This window comes from Lepisma saccharinum, chromosome 23 (assembly GCF_977018435.1).
Source record: "Lepisma saccharinum chromosome 23, izLepSacc3.1, whole genome shotgun sequence".
Classification (NCBI taxonomy): Eukaryota; Metazoa; Arthropoda; class Insecta; order Zygentoma; family Lepismatidae; genus Lepisma; species Lepisma saccharinum.
The window spans coordinates 22,337,354-22,357,603 of NC_139251.1; the positions used below are offsets into that span (position 1 = coordinate 22,337,354).

Sequence of the window (20,250 nt, forward strand, 5' to 3'; positions counted from 1 at the left end):
AATTCTATTTTTCTTGCATAACACAACACAATGGTGTTGTTGGATTCTCCTTAGATTCCTTTGTGCGTAAAAATCTTGCATACTGGAAACTAGAGGAAATCATTATGAAGCATGATTTATAAAGGGCTCCCTTAATCAGTTCTGCAGAGAGGCCCAAAGTTGTTGGTGCATATTAATCATCTATTAACATTATCGACCTGTAAATATCAAGTAGATACAGTCCCTATTAGCCTACCTAGGTATTTATGTTAAACTTCATATTCTTTGGCAATCTGGAAAGGTCATTATCGAAATATTGCTATTTGATGTTGCTCGAAGTTCTTTTGTTCGTTGCAGTTTCAAGATATCATCCGTTTTCTGTTACTTATCTCTTTTGGGGGAGGGGGCAGTGCGTGCCTCTGTGTACCCTGTTATATCTGCCAATGCGACACAATAAATTAAAAATTTGCCCCCTCTAGGATTGACTTCGCCCCCCCTACAAAGAATTCCTGGCTACGGGCCTGGATCGCAATGGATCATAGTAAAAAGGGTAACTCTAACGTTCACAGTATAATATTAATATTAATAATTACATATAATTATCATTATATATACAAAATATGTAACACCTTCATTGTGAAGGAAGGTCATCATTTCCCGGCGACATGAGCTAGCGCTGTATTGGCAACACTGTGCGGTTTCTCCATAAGCGCCGTTGTGTCTTCTGAACGTGAAAACGACTCTAGGAGTGTTTGTGGCTAAATCACTGTGAGGATTGCAAGAAAAGAACGAGATGAACAAACATCTAGATCAAAGACATGTTGTTTTTTTTTATCCCTGGGGGGAATAACGTCTAGCAGGCATAATTGTCCTACTGATGGCCGGTAACACATTTGAAAATGTCACGCCACTCCACTGTACAGCGGAATAAAGATGTACGCGGAACGTGGCAAAACCGCAAGCACCGACTCGTAGTACCAGCCCGACAATTTCCACGGTTCAACGGATATCGCTGTGTGCAGCTGGAACGGAAAATTTAGCACCACGGGGTTATGAATGAGAAGGTCTAAACAGCCGCCGCAGCCACTTTGGCTCTTTTTTTTTTTTTTGGCTCATCCTCTTAAATACGAAAGGCAACTTGAAACAGAATATCACATGATAACATTTCTGTTTTTATCTACAACTGAAGTGTATAACACAGGCTTATCAGATTATGCATAGGGATAAAAACGGGATACTTCAGTTTATTGTTTATACTTTGCGTAAGTACTAACCAACAATTACTTCTAGTAAAGCAGCTGCAAAACCACTTCAAGCGCACAGATATCAATCAGTATGTCTTCAAAGTAATTTTAATGTGTCTAGAACGGTGGTTTTCAACCTGTTTCAGTCCGGGACCCACCTTGAAGGATATTACACTTCCTGGGATCCATAAGTATGGGCGCAGGTAGAATTACTTGTAGGGGTGTTCAACCAGTTTATAATCATATTTTTGCTAACATCGAGTACTCTAAGAAGACCTCTTTTACCCTTGCTTTAGCTAACTACACATAATTCATTCTAGAAAAGTAAATATGTAATTTAAAAGACTAATTGACTCTAGCCTAACATCTAACTAAACACACATGCTGAAGTTGAAAACAAAAACAATTTTCTACTCACCGAACTAATGTGACGGTTGGGGCTGCCTTTGCCGCATACGCTGAAGTATGTTGGGTTCAATGGTGGTTAACTTAAGTCGGAACTCTGAGTGTGCGTCTGTACTTGCTTTTCACTTGAACCAGAGATGAAAATCCCTTTTCGCACAAATACGAGGTGAATAGCATGAGCAACTTCAATGCCTCATCGGAATGGCGGTCGGAAATATAAACCTATACCTTAAGTCGATATGCATGTGACACATAGATAAATAAGAGTTTATTGATGCGACCGAAACAAAAACGACAGATATCCGATTCCCTTGAGTTAAACATCAGAGAGGTGCCGGTAAAAATCAATGGTAGAGCGCGAATGGCAGAAATGTATAGTTTAGACTACGTAAAACCAGCGGCGGCTCAAAGGGTAGAGCCGCCGTGCCATGGCACTACCCTCAGAGTAAAACGCATACCTCGCCAAGCATTGTTAAATGAATACATTGATAGTTTACAGACAAGGAGATTCGAATCTTGCAATCGGTCGAGCTGACGTGACGACCGCCCCAACCTCTTCATTGAATCGCCAGCTGTTTGTTCGTTATACTCGTGAGGCAACAGTCCGTGCCGCCCAAGAGCTGGCCTAGCCCATGGACCTAACGAAGTTGACACACGTGCAGAGGGTTGAAGAAGTCTCAGCGAGGAACATTTCCACCATGAGCCGAGAACAAAGTGGCAGGGGGCGGGGTTACCCATAAGAAATCGTGCCTGTCTTCGCATGGCACGGCGAGGGAATTTTCGCAGTGTTGACACAGTTGCCACCTTCAGAGAAAAGTCGCTAAATACGACTGATTTGTAAGACCCGTTGGGGAAGTAATTTCTGCCTACTTTTGGAGAAACGAACCTAGTATTTTCCCAAAGTTAAATGGAAATTTTTGATAATAGATAAATGCACCAAGAGGGCCATCCAGACTTTTTTAAAAATATAAAAGTAAAAAATCCTATGATGATGCGAGTTTCCTTTGGCATTTCGACAATTTCTTTTCATAACAACGATATTTTCGACATGTAGTTAGAATACGTGTGCATGGAGGAAGAAAAGGTGATAGGATTTGCTCTTCCTTACCTCTTGTAATTGTTATTGTATATTTTTAGGGAAGTGTCCTGTAGTGTATAAAGATAGATTACAGAGTGAAGATGAATCGGATTAGTACGTTATTACTTAAACACAAGTTGTTTTCCACGTTACCAAACGAGGATAAACATCTTGGCCACTGGCGCAACCTCAAGGAGAGGGCGGATGGGGGGCATTGCTGAGGGTTTTTTTTCGATTTCTTGATCACGTTGGCACTACGCATCATAGTTGTCGCCGGCCGCCACTGCGTACAACACGGGTTGAATTTAAATTGTTAAAACAATATATCTTAGTAATTTAATATAAAAGGCTTTTAAGACACAGTAAATACATTTTCGAGCCCGACTTCGCCCCTTCGGGACCAAGCAGTGGGTCGCGCCCCATAGGTTGAGAAACGATGGTCTAGAATCTTATAAGATTCTAGATCATCGTTTCTCTTATTCATGTAAAGTGAACATTTCCCATCCAGATCATTTACCGACTTAGTCAGGAAGTGACGATTTTTTCTCATCCAGAACGTCGGAATTAAAAAGAAAATCGTCTCCACACAAAAGTTTCCTTTCTTCTATGCTTCTACTCCCACCGAACACTCCTTCACAATTGCCACCATTCCTTCTGGTTGTGGGCACGCCAGCGCCACTAGAAAGAGTCAATCCACAATCTTCCATGTTTTTCTCGTAGAATGTCCAGTATTTCTTTAATAGAGATTTGGATGCAAATAGAGTTGACTTAAAGTTGAAAACGTTGTCTGCGAAAGCAAAATATTCCAAATTTTAAAATACAATTTTCTGGTAGTATCTCTTTATTCTGCCCATAGTGTCGCTACTAGCACAGGAAGAGTGAAAAGTTCAACCACGGAAATGTTTTGTACCAGAGTGGTCACGTGACACAAAGTTTTAATGGTGGAAATTTGTTGAGGTAAATGTTTTTAACCTATATTTACGTGTTATTTTCGTTGTACGTGTCACACACACACATATATTTTTAAATTATTTTCTGCTATATCGTATTGGCAAAGGGTAATGTGTTTATTGACTCATTGTGTTGGGAAATGTTAACATATTTTTATTTGTGCCATGACGTCTTTGTAACGAACATCCATATCTTTACGTGTCGAACATGCATATTTACACAAAATGGCGTGTTTTCAGACTGAAATCGTAGTGACAAATGAGGAAGTTGTAATTTTATCCAATTTTCTTACTTATATACATATTCAGACACCCAAATTTGTTGGGTAATCCTTCAATAATGTGAACTGTTCTTGGTAATTTTCAGCATTTCTGTCGATGCATTTGTCGGACATAATTTTCTGCTAAATTGTCGTTTGCCATGATTTCGTATAATCTTGTAAGAGGTATATGTTTTAATAAAGAAACTTTAGTAGATGATGTTCTAAAGACAATCATTGAAAAGCTATAAATATTACGTAGCATACGTTACTGCAAAGATATGGATGCGTGTCTAGGGTCTGTCGCACATAATGTACACCAATGATTGTTCGACTTTTATATATATATTTTTAAAGTTTTCTGAAAAATATCAACATAGAAATGTGTAATAATTTACCTCATAAAATATTTGAGAGGCATTACTGCACACAAAATGTAAAGGTCTAGACATAAAATTGAGTAACAGTTTGGTATATCAGAGACACATTTCTTCATTTTTACACAGGAAACTATGGGTAACAGTTTAGTATATCGGGTACTAATCTGATATTCACCGGACAGATTTCTTCATTTTTACAGAAGAAACTACTTACGGTAATAAGTTCCTGTAGCATTGTCTAACATCTGGAAGGTGTTTTGTGTGATGTGGGAATGTTTCATAGCGGATATTCATGTTGTTTGTTGAAAATTAATTCTCCAACGGACAATAGCGTTTGGCCCTTTGGCACGTACACCTTCGTACATCATCACGCGTCGTGATTGTGTTTTGTTCATGTTCATTGGGTATCCAGTGTTTCGAACTGTCTGTGTTTGCAATGAAAGTTAGAAACATAACGTGTCATGGATGCTTGGTGAAATTTGTACCGGGTGCTTGGTGAAATTTGTACCGGGTGTGGTAGACCCAGTGGATTTTTTAATTTAATTGAACACTGGATCGAGAAGAAAGGAAAGGAATGTCGAAAATGTGGCAGTGAATGTAAGCTACTCGTTAGAAGGAATAGGCTGTGGGTATATGCCTAATATGACATTTTGTGGATGCGTGGTGTAATTGAGGTAAGTTTTCCGTATCCTGGAAGCGGATTTCTTCAAATTTAAAAGTTTGGGGGCAGTTGACTCCGGCCAATTTCTAACATGCCTTTAACAGGGACTCTATAGAGAAGGCCAGGTAGCCGGAGTGGAGGCGGGGCTGCGGTAGGTCAATTACCCCAGAATCGGTGGGAAATTTGGACTTAAAAATTTCAAACGAAAATAATTTTTTAGTTTAAATTTCCCACTGATTCCGGGATGGATAGTGCCACGAAACATTACAATTTTCTTCGTAAAACAGTGCGAAAACGTTTTTTTTTTTTAAAAAAAATTGGATCAGATGAGCTTTGTTCACGGATATTTCTTGGGTTCTGAATGTTGAAACACTGCATAACGAAGGTGTACGTGCCATATTGTGTCTCAGGCAAGCGAAAAGAATACGAGAAAGAAGTACTCATAATGTGAAAAATTGCAATTACTTTGATCAAAAAAAACTGAATACACCTTAAAGAATGTTCCGCGAAGCAGATAGGTAAGTATAAATGTCAAAAATTGACAAAACGAAGAAGTTATAGGTGTCCAGGGAAAAGTTGATTTTTACCATATATCGGAAACACATTTAAATCGGATATTTTGTGTTTCGAATGGTTCGTACTTACCAATTGTGTATTGCGGAATATAGTTCAAGGTGCTATTATTCTCTTTACACGAAAACAAACACAATTTTTCACATACAGAGTGATTGTTTTTATTCCTTTCTTTGCTTCTGTAAAACACAATGAGGCGGGCACATCTTGACTCATGTTGTGGGTATGCAGTGTTTCCAACCTTCACCGAAAAATACCTACTATCGTGTTCGTCACGTGTGCAAATTGTACATTATGCATGGGTAGCTGACGGATAGCCCCACAAACCATTATGCACGGTAGTTGACGGATAGCCCCATGAACCATTTCCGATAAGGTTAGGCAAGCATAGTTACAAAGAAAGGGGGTTGAAACACTGACAGGGGCTTACGTCATCAAACATACGCAGCATCCGGTTGTCGTAGGGCAAGCAAATGAAAGCAATGGCAATTGTGTGTCGGTGAAATATTTCTCTTGAAAAATACATGATTTCCCGGTCAAATATATTCCACGATGAAAGAAAATACCTCGACGAACGTTGGAAACCTTAGACAAACTCATTTCCGTAAGTAGTTTCTTCTGTAAAAATGAAGAAATGTGTTTCCGATGTACTAAACTGTTACCCGAAATGAGTTTCTCTAAGGTTTCTAACATTCGTCGAGGTATTTTTTTTCATAGTGGAATAATTTGACCGGGAAATCATGTATTTTGCAAGAGAAATATCTGACCGACGCACAATTGCCATTGCTTTCCTATGTGAACCAGAAGCTCCATACGTTTGATGATGTAACCCCCTGTCAGTGTTTCCAACCCTTTTTTTTTTTTTTTTTTAAATATGCTAACCTAACCTTATCGGAAATGATTCTTGGGGCTATCCGTCAGCTACCCGTGCATAATATACAATTTGCACACATGACAAACATGATAGTAGGTATTTTTCGGTGAAGAAGGTTGGAAACTGCATACCCACAAGCATAATTAACCTGTGTCCGCCCTATTGTGTGTTAGGGAAGCGAAAAAGGAATAACACAAACTACTCTCTATGTGAAAAATTGTGCTTGTTTTCGTGTAAAAAGCATAATGGCACCTTGAACTATGTTCAGCAACACACAATTGGTAAGTGCGAACCATGCGAAACATGAAATATCCAATTTTAATGTGTGTCCAATATACCGAACTGTTAACTAAAATTGGATTAAAATATTCATATGAACTGATTTCATATAATTATGAAGTACTTTGTGGTATCTGCCAACTTACATAAAAATCTTGAGTATGATGACATAGCCTGAATGTATGAAAGCATTAACGAAAATGTGTTACATGTGGCTTTAAAAATGTAGCAAAATTTGATGTCATTTGTGTGTGAAGCATGTACACTACAGATGGTAATAATGTTTGTTGGTGAAATATGCAAATTATATACATTCACACACATTTAAACAATGTAATTAAAGGCACTAATAATTTTCATGTTAATTCATTTTGTTACTTAGGAGTAGTGCCACTTTTCATGGAATACCCCATATGTGCAGATGATGTTCACATTAACAAAATGTAGCTAATATGAAACCCTTTTATTGATTTTTCTTCCCCTTTTTTAGATTGACTGCACCATGACTCCGGGTGCGCAAGATGAAAAGAAGCAAAATAACCAAAAAGGTGACAAGAAGAACAACGTACTTCCATTGTGGGGCAATGAGCGAAGTATGAATTTAAACCCACTTATTTTGACGAATATTCAATCATCTCATTATTTTAAAGGTAAGTTTTATCCTGTTGTTCGTAGGTGTTGAAATGGTTAAAAGGTAGTGTATAGGATGGGTGGCCACCCACCAACATGAGGAAACTGAGGAGCTACGAATGAGTAGTGTAACCCACTCATATAGTCCAGCTTTATTTGACTCATATCCTTATTCTTTGATTGTTATCAAGAGTTTCTCTATATGTAGACATCCATACATATAGCTTTATGCTAAAAAAGTAAAGAAGAGGTTGCTTGCATTGAATATGCAGGACAAGGATTAGTTGGTAGTTCACTTCCATTCATATGTCTTTGATATTACCGTTAACTTCTATTTTTTGTGCTGATTCATATGAAGAATTAATCAGATGCCAACATTGTTTTTTTTGTTGATGGTAGTCTGTGAGATATGCATAATGTGCATCCTTAATTACGAACTTACTATTTGAATCACAGTGTTTGTCTGGACCTACAAGTATTTTAGTGCAAATTAGGCCCAAGTTCCTTTTGTTTTATTGCGATTTCATCATGCTACAAATGCAATGGTTCGATTTTGATTTATGTCTGTTAACACATACTGCGGAGTTTTAGCGATCACTTAATATTTTGTTCAATATATGCTCTCGTGGTTAGGTTAGTCAGGTTAGTTTGGTTCCCTTAGCATTAAAATAAAGTCCCTAAATGCATTCTACTAAGGTTCAGATTTACTTCTACATTCATTCCCACGCTTCTACGATATGTACTGTCTGTATCTTTTCCATGGGAAGTGCGTAAAGTAATTTTAAAGTTGTTTTTTTCAACATAGATAACTTTTTTCGAGTCCAAACAGTGCTCATTACTTTAAGGAAGGTTCAAATTTCATGTGACAATGATTTCCAAAATTCTACAATAATTAGTCTTTGTGCTAGGAGAAATCATAAAACAATTGGAACTGTTACCGACAAGTTATATCTAATATGTACAGTGCCAAAATGCATACAAGCAATTTTAAGTATTTTTTAAAAATTATATATAAAAAATCCAATTTGAATAAAATATCATTAAAATATTGTAATATTTTTACATTAACTTGAAACAATATTTTCAGTATTTTATTATTTGTGTTTCCTAATAAATAATGTGTTTTTTTTCATGTCAGTAAACTTATATGAACTGAAAACCTATCATGAAGTAATTGATGAGATATACTACAAAGTCACGCACTTGGAACCATGGGAGAAGGGAAGTCGGAAAACTGCAGGGCAGACAGGCATGTGTGGTGGTGTAAGTATTGCACAATTTCTTTAAATTTTTAGAAATAGAAGTTGTAGATAATTTAATCCAAATTTTAATTAGAAATTTTCTTTTGATTTGAAATTTCCACATTAGTGATTGGTATGCATGATACGTAAACATGATCTTACTCATTTCAGACCTAAATGTCATTAAATTTGCACAAATACATTCCACATGCTAATGTATGTTCAGTAGGATGTATTAATTATATTTAACCCTCCATCGGCCAAACTGTACCTCTGAGATACATGCAACTTAAATTGTTCATTTTTCTCGGAAGTTATTAGGCGTGTGTTTCTTTGTCTGAATACAGAAGACCACAGTATTTGCCTGGACAGTCTGCTTGTAGAATGGACTGTTTGGAGATCAAAAAAATGCTGAACTCATTTGTTCCATGCTCTGCCAAGTGGTGGTGAGTGCAGTGGATACAATGATATCAGTGATGAAGGGTCCGTTAGCAATTGTGGTGACGTAGAGAAAAGAGAGTAATTCAGAGACTGAGCTGGAATTTGATGGCTATTGTGATGAACAGCAGAGTGATGCATATAGATAAATGTTTGTAGTTGACAGTAAATATTATATATAGTCATAAAGAACTGTTACTTAAGATGTTTAAGAATCATTATATGTAGAACTAAAGTAAAAATTAAAATAGTAATCATGAATATGTAAGTAAACAGTATTTATATCTGATAGTTACAGCATTACAAATCATGACACTTTTCCAGGTGTGACCCATGAAGGGTTAAATTATTATAATCTATGAAACATATAGAGTGGTTGATATATCTGACATGGCTGAACTCCATGAGTGATTAACTTTTGATCTTGCAACCAAAGTTTCAAAGTTCAAGTCCAGCTTGGGTATAGGGTAGAGACGAGCATACCGTATTTACACATGTATAATGCACACCCTGGTTTTTGATGGGGAAAAGTGACAAAAATATTATCTTGTGTATAATGCACAGCAATATAATCCAGGTTCAAGAAATGGCTTTCTTAGTTGTAGGTCGTAAAGCTGTTGCTATCTATTAATAGAAACATGGATAAAATCCCGTTCCAAGAGCTAGTGACATCATACCTATTGAATGAGTCACCTGTTGCTATGTGGACCAAGAGGAGAATATCCTCTTGTGCAAACAGTAAGTCACCAACCCATGCCACCTGCCCTCCACTGTGTTTAACACCCCAAAGCTTTCACCCTTTAACCACCTTATTCATTCTGTAATAGTAAAAAGGGAGATCAAAATTACCTTATGGATTCGCAGTGCTCAGGAAGTTATTTTCTGTTCTTTCTCACCCAACAAATACCGCTGATACACATCCCATGGGATGGGAGGTGCACGCTCGAATTCTGCCAGAATGGCACTGCTTTTCTTGTGTCGCAGAACATTACATTACAATGTGGAAAATGGCCTTTAAGCTTTTATGCGTGATTTGCTCATTTTCTCTTTACTTTATCTAAAAAATAAAAAAATAAAATACCTTCAAAATATATACTTTTTCCATGACTGACGTAACATTTAAGAAACTCATTCAGGACCCTCAAAGTAGCAGAAAAAGATTTCTTTCATTAAGGCATTTACACACTCCATATGTGTCATATTATTTGGCCAGTAATACATTTTAATTATTATTTTCTTTCTCCTTATCTTTTCTTTTATCCAAAGTACCACAAAAATCAGAACGTTCCTTCATTTTGTGATGAGCTTATTTCAACTGCATTGCACATTATTGTCACCATCTTCAGAAACTACAGAATTCAAGCTTTACAGCAATTTTTAACATGAAAGGGTTCCAGAAACATGAAAAAAAAATTCCTTGTATAATATGCACCACAGTTTTTGGGTTCAAAAATTTTGGAAAAAAGTGCGCATTATACATGAGTAAATACGGTATTTTATTTAGGCTCTATTTTTGTTGTGTTTTTTGTATGGCCATTGATCCCTTCACCATTCTTACTCATTGATATTAACCAGTGGTAGAAAAGGGATGAAAAGTAATATAAAAATTTTAGTGCTGATTTAACGAAAGTTCCCATTGGCCTCCCCAATGGCATACTGGTAATATCATTGCCTTGTAATCGAGGGATCTTGAGTTCGATACTCAGTGGATGGCACATTGTGGTTCGGATCCCATTAGCCTTTCTGTGCATAAAGTGGACTCTAAATGAAAACTGTAAAACCAAAGGCCCCAGGTTTGAATCCTGGCCTTCTCATGGCTGTTTCTTTGTAGGTTTTAGGTACTCAGCTTCATTCTTGCAGTCAGCCAAAAGTGGCAGAAAACAAATGAGAGTAAGAACGTGTCATTATCACATTATTTGTTATGAGGTGGTTATCAAACATCTTAAATTTACTAAAGAGTTGGATTTTTACTTCCTTTCCAAGAAGAATTCACATTGGATAATATGTTGCTCTGATATTTGTCCTCTTTCCTGTTAGGTCCGTGGTGTTGGTGCCGGGGGCATCGTCTCCACAGCATTCTGCCTGTTGTACAAACTGTTTACTTTGAAGTTAACTAGAAAGCAGGTAAATGGGCTAATCACTCATCCAGATTCACCTTATATTCGTGCTCTGGGTTTAATGTATATCAGGTAAGTATGTGTCTACCATCTTTCTGTTGTGCAGTGTAAACTTGTTTGTCTCTGCACAGCAAAGAGATGACGGATTTCCATTTGCATTTGAACAAATTATTTTAATATCTACGAGGTGTATCCAGAAAGTAAGTTCCGATGGCATCTGTACACCGTACTAGTGGTCAGTGCTTGATGCACGTGTGCAGGCAGGAGGAGGTGGTATGTGACTGTAATGTGGTGCAGTCACAGTGCTGTGAATTTATTTTAGGACGGTGCTAGGAGAAATATGGCAGCCCTAGTACAGTTTATTGCCAACAGTAAGGTATGTGATGTAATAAAATTTTTGCATGCTCAGAAGTGGACTCTGGCAGAGATCCACTGGCATTTGTCTGAGGTGTATGGACTGGACGTTATGAGTGACAGACAGATGATGGTGCAGATAATTCATGGAAGGCCAATGTAATTTTCATCACTTAAAGTAGGAGGAGTTCTTTGACCACTCTCCGTACAGGCCAGACCTCACACCTAGGGGCTTTCATCTCATGCTTCAGCTGAAGCAGTTTCTGGCAGGACAACATTTTGACACCGACACTGCTGTGCAGACATTTCCAGTTTTTGCCAGCAGACACACATGTCATGGGTATACAAAATTTAATGCCACACCATGACAAATGTCTGAACAACGGTGTTGAATATGTTGAAAAGTAGGTTATTACTCACTGTAACTAATGCAATAAATGCAAATTCTGCTGATGTTTATTGTATGGCTAATTGGAACTTAAACTTTCTGGAGGCACCTTGTAGATATTAAGAAAATGTTACACACACACACACATATTTATTCGAACACCATATTCATTTCTTTAATACAGTATGATATATTTGACAGAAGTTTGTATGCTCATAAAATATAAAATTGATGTAGATGCATGAAAGATGCCCATACAACACTGACAGATGTTTCACAGAGTTACAGTACCTACAAGGGTAGTGTGGAAAATGACCAGAAAAAATGGTTCCTGAGTCGGACGATCCTTGTGTATGATATGGTCATTTCATAAGTGTATTTCGTCATGAATTTTATCCATTACTATATATTTTTCATTGTCAAAAATAACCTGTAGTAACATACAGGATTTTTCTTAAACAGAATATAATATTAGGATTACCTTTTGTGTAATAGATCCTCAATAATAACAATTTGGAATGTATCAATATGAAATACTAGTATTAAATTTATTGTTACTGATCCATTCTAAAATTTCAAATGTTCAATGACCTATGTGGTTAATTAACTTTCTTAATGTATGTAACAGGTGACTACAGAGTAAGCTCCATATTTACATGTTTACAAAATCAGATTATATGAATTACATGCTCATATAAATAATTACCAATAACAGAATTTTGCACTAAATTGTATGCTATTTAAAGATATATGGTATTGGTAGAGGCACATATTTTGGTAAATAAAAAAGCCAAATTTTGGTACAAAAACAGTCAATTTCAGGTTCAAAAGCAGCACATAAAATAAAATTTTGATGTTATAGCGGTGAAAAAGTGGATCAAAAGTGGCATATAAAATGACATTTTGGTTTTAAAATTATGAATATAATCCTGAATTTGATTTCAAAACTGCACTTATTACAAAAATAAACATGTTCCTTCTAATAGCACATTTATGTAATTTTCAGATTATCAAGTTTATTTCTGTATGTAAAGGGGTCCATTTTTGCTCTCAATTAATTAATCAATTTTTCATGAATTGCATAACTCACAGGGTAATTCTGACTTCAGAAATTGTTGCATCGGTGTATAAACTCTACATTTCGTGTTTGAGTCTATTTTGCATTTCATTTCGCCTCATTATGTGACAAAACAAGGTTGAAAAAAATGCACCTCACACCTTTCAGAAACATGAAAAATTAACATTAAAATGTGTTATTTCACATTTCGTGTTTTCATGAAAAACGAAATATGCATGCCTCTAGGTATTGGTAAAGTTGTTTAATTTCACTGATTAGCCAATATCGATTATTCTAATAATTAAAAATTCTTAACGGAAATTATTGTCTGCAGGTTTACACAACCCCCGGCCGACTTATGGGATTGGTTTGATCCCTATCTAGAAGATCCTGAGGTAGGTATGTCAGCCTGCCCTTCTTCCCAATTGATCCCTAATGATTACATTACTTTCTGGAAAATGTAAAAAAAATAGTTCTTGCGCACTTAGTTCATTAGTTGCACAAAATGGACTTTCTTTCTTGAACTACATGCTGATAGGCTACTCGGGATTGGACTGGACTGGAGTTTAAAGTGGGATTCGAACCATTGTACCACTGTGTGCCTCCAACGGATATCAAACCTAAGACCACCTGATTGCACTTCACAACATTATCACCATAAAGTCAGGGAGGACATCTCTCCCTTTATGAGTGCTTTTTTTTACTATAATTGGATATAGCACAATGTATCAGCTAAACCTCTACAGCCAATTGCAATGCAGAATATATTTGAGGATATGGTTGATTTTATGATCATGTGAACCCCCAGTATACACATCCAGGCACAATTATATTCATTGAGAAGGCATTAAAGTAGGCAAAATTTGATTCCCCTTCAATCCTTCCTCTACCTTTCCAACATGGCAGAGCTTTCAATACTTGGTAAGTAAAAGAATTTTTACTATTTATGTTTTATAGTATGTAGTTTTGGGAGTTATAAAAAGTTCATTACTATCTTCATGTTTTGTGTGTTTGTATGGATGTGCGTTACCATGAAATGTATGTAGTTGTGTTGAGTGAGACTGAAGTTGATTTAAATTTTTACGAAAGGATGTTCTTTCGTGAATTGTTTTGAGCATCAAAGAAGCATCTTAACGCACCACACAGTATTTTTAGAGACAAAATCTGCTTCCAAAAGTATCACTACAGTAGTGTACCACATAATGCAAATATACTTGAAGTAGGTTTTTTTTTTGTTTGTTTGTTTTTTTGTGAAACATAAATAGCATTGATATTATCCATCCAAATTATCCGTATTCATGCTCATTGTTTACTGAGTTTCACTGTTAAAACTTGGGAAAGAAACAACAAAGAGTGAAGATAAAATGAAATTCAATTCACATGTATTGCTGAGTTTCCGTTTGGTGAAAAAAATTGCTGTTTCTTTCTCATTGTATTTTACATGTAAACTTTTTCTTATCTTCATAAATAATGGATCTAAGAGATATCTAATTATTAAGTATGTTGAATTGTAATGTCAATTTCCTTTTGCATATATTGTATACCTCTAGTAGCAGATATTAATACACATGTGTGCTATTTTTGCTCGTACTGGGTAATATTGTTGACATTTTCAGTAATGGAAACCTTAAGATATTGTTTCTACAATTGCTCAAACTTTTGAACTCGCTGAGTTTTAGCATTCTGGGGGGAAAGTGTATTAACCTGCTAAGATTATAAACTATTACCTAACTTGCAAATTTCAATATTTTTATTGTATTTATACCAACACCCAACATTGTTCAGATTATCTAATTTTTGGCATCCATGCAATTGTTCATAATTGAGAAAAGAGAGATGTGGTAGTATATAAATATGGAGAAACTAGTACTCACTTTATCCGCAAAACTGTTTTTTCTTCTTCATTCAGAATGTAGAAGAAAAGAAACAGTTTCGCGGATAATTGAGTACTAGTTTCTCCCTATTTATTTTGCATTTGTATTGGTAATTTCAGTTGGCAATTTGAGGAGGAAGAAAATGTTCTTTTTCATTCTGTCACATTTCTATTATTTAATTAATTTTTGGTAGTATTTTAGTATATATTAATTGACATGTTCATTTATTGTAAATTATACGTTGAATAACAATATTCCATATTCCAGCAGGACCCATCGCCTTCTACTAGTAGCCTTTGGAGTGCAAGTTTTGTGCTTCGAACCTTGTATAACTGCAAGTACTTGCTGTATTTTTTGCTCTTCCTGCAAATTAGTATGAATAACAAGATTGTAGCTATATAATATTATATATTTCTGTACTGTGCAGTGTTAAATTCAAAATATTTACTGTTGTACTGTGATAACACAATCATTTCCATAATTTTTGTGTGTAAGTCATAGCATAAAGAGGAATAGCTCCATTTTTTTAAAGGTGAATAAGTTATGTAGCTTGAATTGATAATTTATCTTTTAAAATAATTACTCACTGAATATTAAATTGCTCTGCTCTAAGTTGATTTTACTTACTTTGCATTAATGAAATAAGTTTTTATTTAAAACTTAAAAGACATAGGTTAGCAGGTTGTTTGATCCTCTCCCAAAACTACACATCAGTCCTCTAATATTTTTTATTCACTGGAGGTATCTTAACAAACATTATCAATATATTAGAGTTCTTTAATAACATTGAAAAATACATTAATTTCAATTGTAACTCCAGCTGTGTAATACATATTAGAGGCTGACACTCTTTTTTTATATGGAACCAAGAACTTTATTTCATCATGTATGCATTGGTCAATCGTATTACAACCAAAGACTTGTAGTATTGTACTTCAAAATATTTTCTATAAAAGCTTAAATTGAATGTAGTGTTATTTTTTGTAAAGTTCTTGGTTGAGAGTTCTAAGTTTCTGTTAATGATATCTGTGTGTTTTCCAGCGTAATACGTGTGTTCTTTCCTCTCTTTGTAGGAACTAGATGTCAAAGCTGGAGGGGGACAAATGATGGCCATTGGGGACATGCTGCGCCACTTTCTAACCAAATTGGAATGGTTTTCTACGCTTTTCCCAAGGATACCAGTACCTATACAGGTATTTTGTTTTATGTTTTCAAAAAAACATCTCTGAGTAAATCTAGAAAGAAATGCATGAACAGTAAGTTAAAATTACAATCTTTTCGTGCTTGGGATATTGAACACAGTGTTGTTGCCATTTTTCATGATTTGTCTGCATTTTGAAAGTTTTACCTTGAAATTAGAAAAGTGTCCGTAAAACCTGCAATTGTGTTGAAATTTAATTTTTGCGCTTCATTTGCTACTCTGAATATACACTCCTCACAAAAAGTGTGGAATATTGTTATATTAGGTGATTGGCAAGGCCTGGAAATCAACAACATATGGTATCTCTCTGTCTGCTGTACGTTCTCATGTTTTCGCTGACATGTCACCTGTTGGACCAACATATTTATTGGCCATTAACCTTTTGGGACCCAAGCGTCTCGATCGAGATACCCAAATGTAACCCTCCCGGTAACAAGTGTCTCGATCGAGATGCTGTGTCAAGGTCGTAGTTTTTACGTTATAACTTTCCTATTTTTGGCTAGAATTTCGATTTTTTATATATATTGTTCCTAACACATGTATTTAACAGAAATGTTTTTTTGCATTTTTGTGTCTTCATGAAAATGGAGGGGAAAAGGCGGGAAAAGGGACGTCTCTTTTGCATCTCTTTTCAAGGTCAAATTTTTGTCGACAAAGGAAGACCGGCTTTGTTGTTCTAAACCAATGCTTTTCACTCCCTCCTGTTAACTGCATTCGAAGGAAGCTTGTTTATCAGTATCCGATGTCTAAATTAAAGTTTTCCGTGATGGTGCAAGCAGGGGATGGGGGGAAGACTGGTTGTTGAATCTGCGTTGTGAATATGGAATTTCGAAGTGCGCTGAAGGAAACCTTTATTTTTTTAGCACAAGTGTCCACAAGTTGCAACAGGGGTTACCCTGCATTGTCTAAAAATAGAATTTCAAGCAGCTGCAAGAATCGGCGCTCATTTTTCACTGCGTTCTAGCTTTTCGTCCGTGAATGTTGTGCGTAGGTGTCGTTTTGTGCCCAAGTGTGAGGATATCTTTTGGGTGAAGTGACAATTTTTTAAAATAATTTTTGGGGGTTTTCTCCCTTCCCCCTCCATATATACGCCAAATTTGCATAAATTTTGCATTTTGACATTTTTTTCGGGGGGAACACCATTTTTTTTAAAGAAAAGTATTTTTGAGGGGATTTCCCCCCTTTCTCCCTCCATATGTACGCCGAATGTGCATAAATTATACATCGTCTGAATCTGCGATTCATTCTGCGTACAATGGTATATCTTTCATATCTCTAGGGCATTTAGTTTCTGAGCTGTAGTCAATTCAATGTAACTCTGCATTTCGCTCAATTCCGAAGCTTGAGACAGTAGCGTACAAGCCTTTCGTTTCAGGGGTACAACTCGCGTTACATTGGTCATACAGCAATGATGCATATATTTTTCTGTTTCTTACATGCCAGCGATAATTTCTATGTGCATTTTGAACTTTTCATATCCTTTTTTTTTCACGGGGCGGGGGAGAAACCCCTTATTTTCTTTAAAAAAATATATTTTTCAGGGGATTTCCCCCCCTTTCCTAATCCACATGTACGCCGAATGTGCATAAATTATATATCGTCTGAATCTGTGATTCATTCTGCGTACAACGGTATATCGTTCATATCTCCAGGGCAAATAGTCTCTGAGATAAAGCCATTTCAAGGTACCACTGCATTTTGAAGCTTGAATCAGTGGCGTGCCGACCATTCCTTTTTGGGGGTATAACTCACGTTATGTTGGTCATATGATAATAATGCAAATATTTATGTGTTCCTTACATGTCAGCGATCATTTCCATGTGCATGTCGACACTGTCATATATTTTTTGCTTGGGGTGGGGGCGAGGGGGAACTCCATTTTTTCCACCGAAATTTTGGAATTTTGAGAGTTAGCCCCCTCCCCACCGCCACATATACTCCGAATTTGCTTAAATTTTATATAGTCGTAATCTGTGGTTCATTCCGCATACAACGGTATATCACTCATCTCTCTAGGGCAATTAGCCTCCGATCTACACTCATTTAATTGAAACTCTGCATTTTGCTCAAAATCGGCTTGGGCATCAAGGGGGTTACATGTGAAAATGGCCTTGGGCACCAAAAGGTTAAGGAACATGGGAATATCACAGGCACAAGCAAACATGTATACACTTTTTACAATTGCTGCACTTACACAAGATGACACTTTCATACTTACAAGATCTGGAAATCAGCCGACGAATGCACAAAGAAACCATTTACCTTAACTGGGACCTTTGTTTCACCACAACACTCACTAAGCTTGGCAATGGCTCATTTTTGGGGAAAACGGACTTTCATCGCACACAAACACACGTTTCTGTACATCTTACAGCCTCTTCGGACTGTTATGGGAGTTGTAGGTGTTGGATGTCTCCTGCAGGCTTGGATAAATGTGGATTCACTTCACCATGTATCCGGCAGTCCAGCTAACACAACCATGTGGCCATATACAAGGAGATCGGGAATCGTAAACTATGCATTTCCTGATTAAGCACTTTTCAGCACACCCGAGTCCCGATCGTTGTGCATAGATAGATTTTCGAGCTACTATCTGCACTGTTGGCCTATACTAGGCACTTGAGGGATCTTGATTCACTATAATGCCAGTTAATAGGAAGTTCGGGCCCATTGTGCCCACTCGTGTATATAAAATACGGCACACTCGTTGCTCAAGACCTTGCTAGGTTGGAATCTAACACACAAGAGAGTGTGAGTGACAAACTCTCACCATAATAAAGAAATTTGCTACGTTCCTCATGATGTCAAAGCTTGCACCTGCACAAATGTTATCTTGAAAATGCGTGAACAAATAAAAATTTCGTCTAATATGTAAGTTATAGCACATGGTGCTTTTGCATGGTGATAATGACTTATTTTGCTGAGAATTGCAGCTTTTACTTGATTTTAAGCTCGTTCTCATGGTTTTTGGCCATTACCTTTGATTTCCACTTGTTGCAATAATAAACAAAATGGCTTCCCATTGCATTTTGGCCATGGTAGCGATGAGCCTTGTACTTGAGTGGAGTAGTGTGGTGTTTTGTTTGTATTTGTGGATGTATGCCCAATCCTTGATTGTAGTGTATTATCAGCAGTGTTTTACAAAAACTTTGAAACTATTTTGTTTAGTCTCTCTGCTGACCGAGTGCATTGACCAATCAGCACATCATCTAGCTACTAAAAGTTAAAGACCATTTCATTAATTGTTGGCTTATTTCTCCTCAATTTCCAGCAAGGGTTGGAGAAGAAGCTTGGAGAAAGGTTTCCTCCCACACAACCACCACCACCACGACCACCTACTAAACAACCCCATCAGAAGGAAGCTCGCCACATTCCAGATGAAGAAGTCTCGTTCGGCGAGGCAGAAAGGGTTTCACGAATGCGGAGGTACGTTTGTTGTGGAGTTGACAAGCTGTCTCTTTGCAGGTGACCTTTGTTACTCCATACAGAGTGAGAGATTTTATTTCTCCAGTTGCCACCTACTTGCAATTTGAGTGGCCAACTGATCTTACAAAGTAAGATTATATGGCATGTATACAAACAAATGCAAAACATTGTTGCATCCTTGTCAAAGCAGCTATCAACATAATTTCTTCGCAGGTCTGATCAGAAAACTTTAAAGAATCCTGTTGTGAGTCTATATTAAGTATCATGTTGTTAGAATATTTTAAACAAGTGTTAATTCCATGCAACCATGTACAGTTTTAGCTCAGTCTGACATTTGCTCGTAAATCTTCCTCTTCATCTCCTCATGAAGAAAACCATCTCTCCTTCCAGTGGCATGCCTGAGGGGAAGTTGGTGAGTCATAACTAGGGAGCGGATTTATATGCACTAAAAATTTTCAAGACAACCTATTTTAAGGTTCTGTACACCTTACATGCAAAGTAAATATATTGGTAACTCTCTGAACAAAATTATAGAAATGAATGTATGATATATTGTGCTATTTAGGATCACCAGAAAATACTAGGGATGGGCCGATATGAAATTTTGGCCGATACCGATAAAGTACCGATATAAAATTTACCGATACCGATAACCAATATTCTACCGATCCGATATAAAATTAAAAATGGTCCTTGAAGAACCTGAAAGGTTCATTGACCTCCTTAATAAATGTGTGTTTCAAGGTGAATGCGGTGCAAAAGAAATTGCATGTTTAAAAATTTACTTTTTTAGAAAGTAGGACATGGAGATTTTCTATTAAAATTACAACAAAATGGCAGA

The 20,250-nt window shown here is 36.6% G+C and overlaps 1 protein-coding gene across 4 annotated transcripts in view; it reads left to right on the forward strand.

Moving 5' to 3' along the window:
• The first annotated feature begins 3,607 nt into the window (after positions 1-3,607).
• LOC145977758 (pre-mRNA-splicing factor 38B-like) overlaps positions 3,608-20,250 on the forward strand; it is a 29,760-nt gene continuing 13,117 nt past the window's right edge. For all 4 annotated transcript variants that reach the window (XM_083110026.1, XM_083110023.1, XM_083110024.1 and 1 more), the window contains exons 1-7: positions 3,608-3,663; positions 7,174-7,333; positions 8,452-8,576; positions 11,030-11,181; positions 13,243-13,303; positions 15,856-15,975; positions 19,255-19,409. In XM_083110026.1, coding sequence (XP_082966152.1) covers positions 7,186-7,333; positions 8,452-8,576; positions 11,030-11,181; positions 13,243-13,303; positions 15,856-15,975; positions 19,255-19,409 — 761 coding nt within the window. In that variant the 5' untranslated portion in view covers positions 3,608-3,663; positions 7,174-7,185. The remainder of the gene's footprint in view (positions 3,664-7,173; positions 7,334-8,451; positions 8,577-11,029; positions 11,182-13,242; positions 13,304-15,855; positions 15,976-19,254; positions 19,410-20,250) is intronic.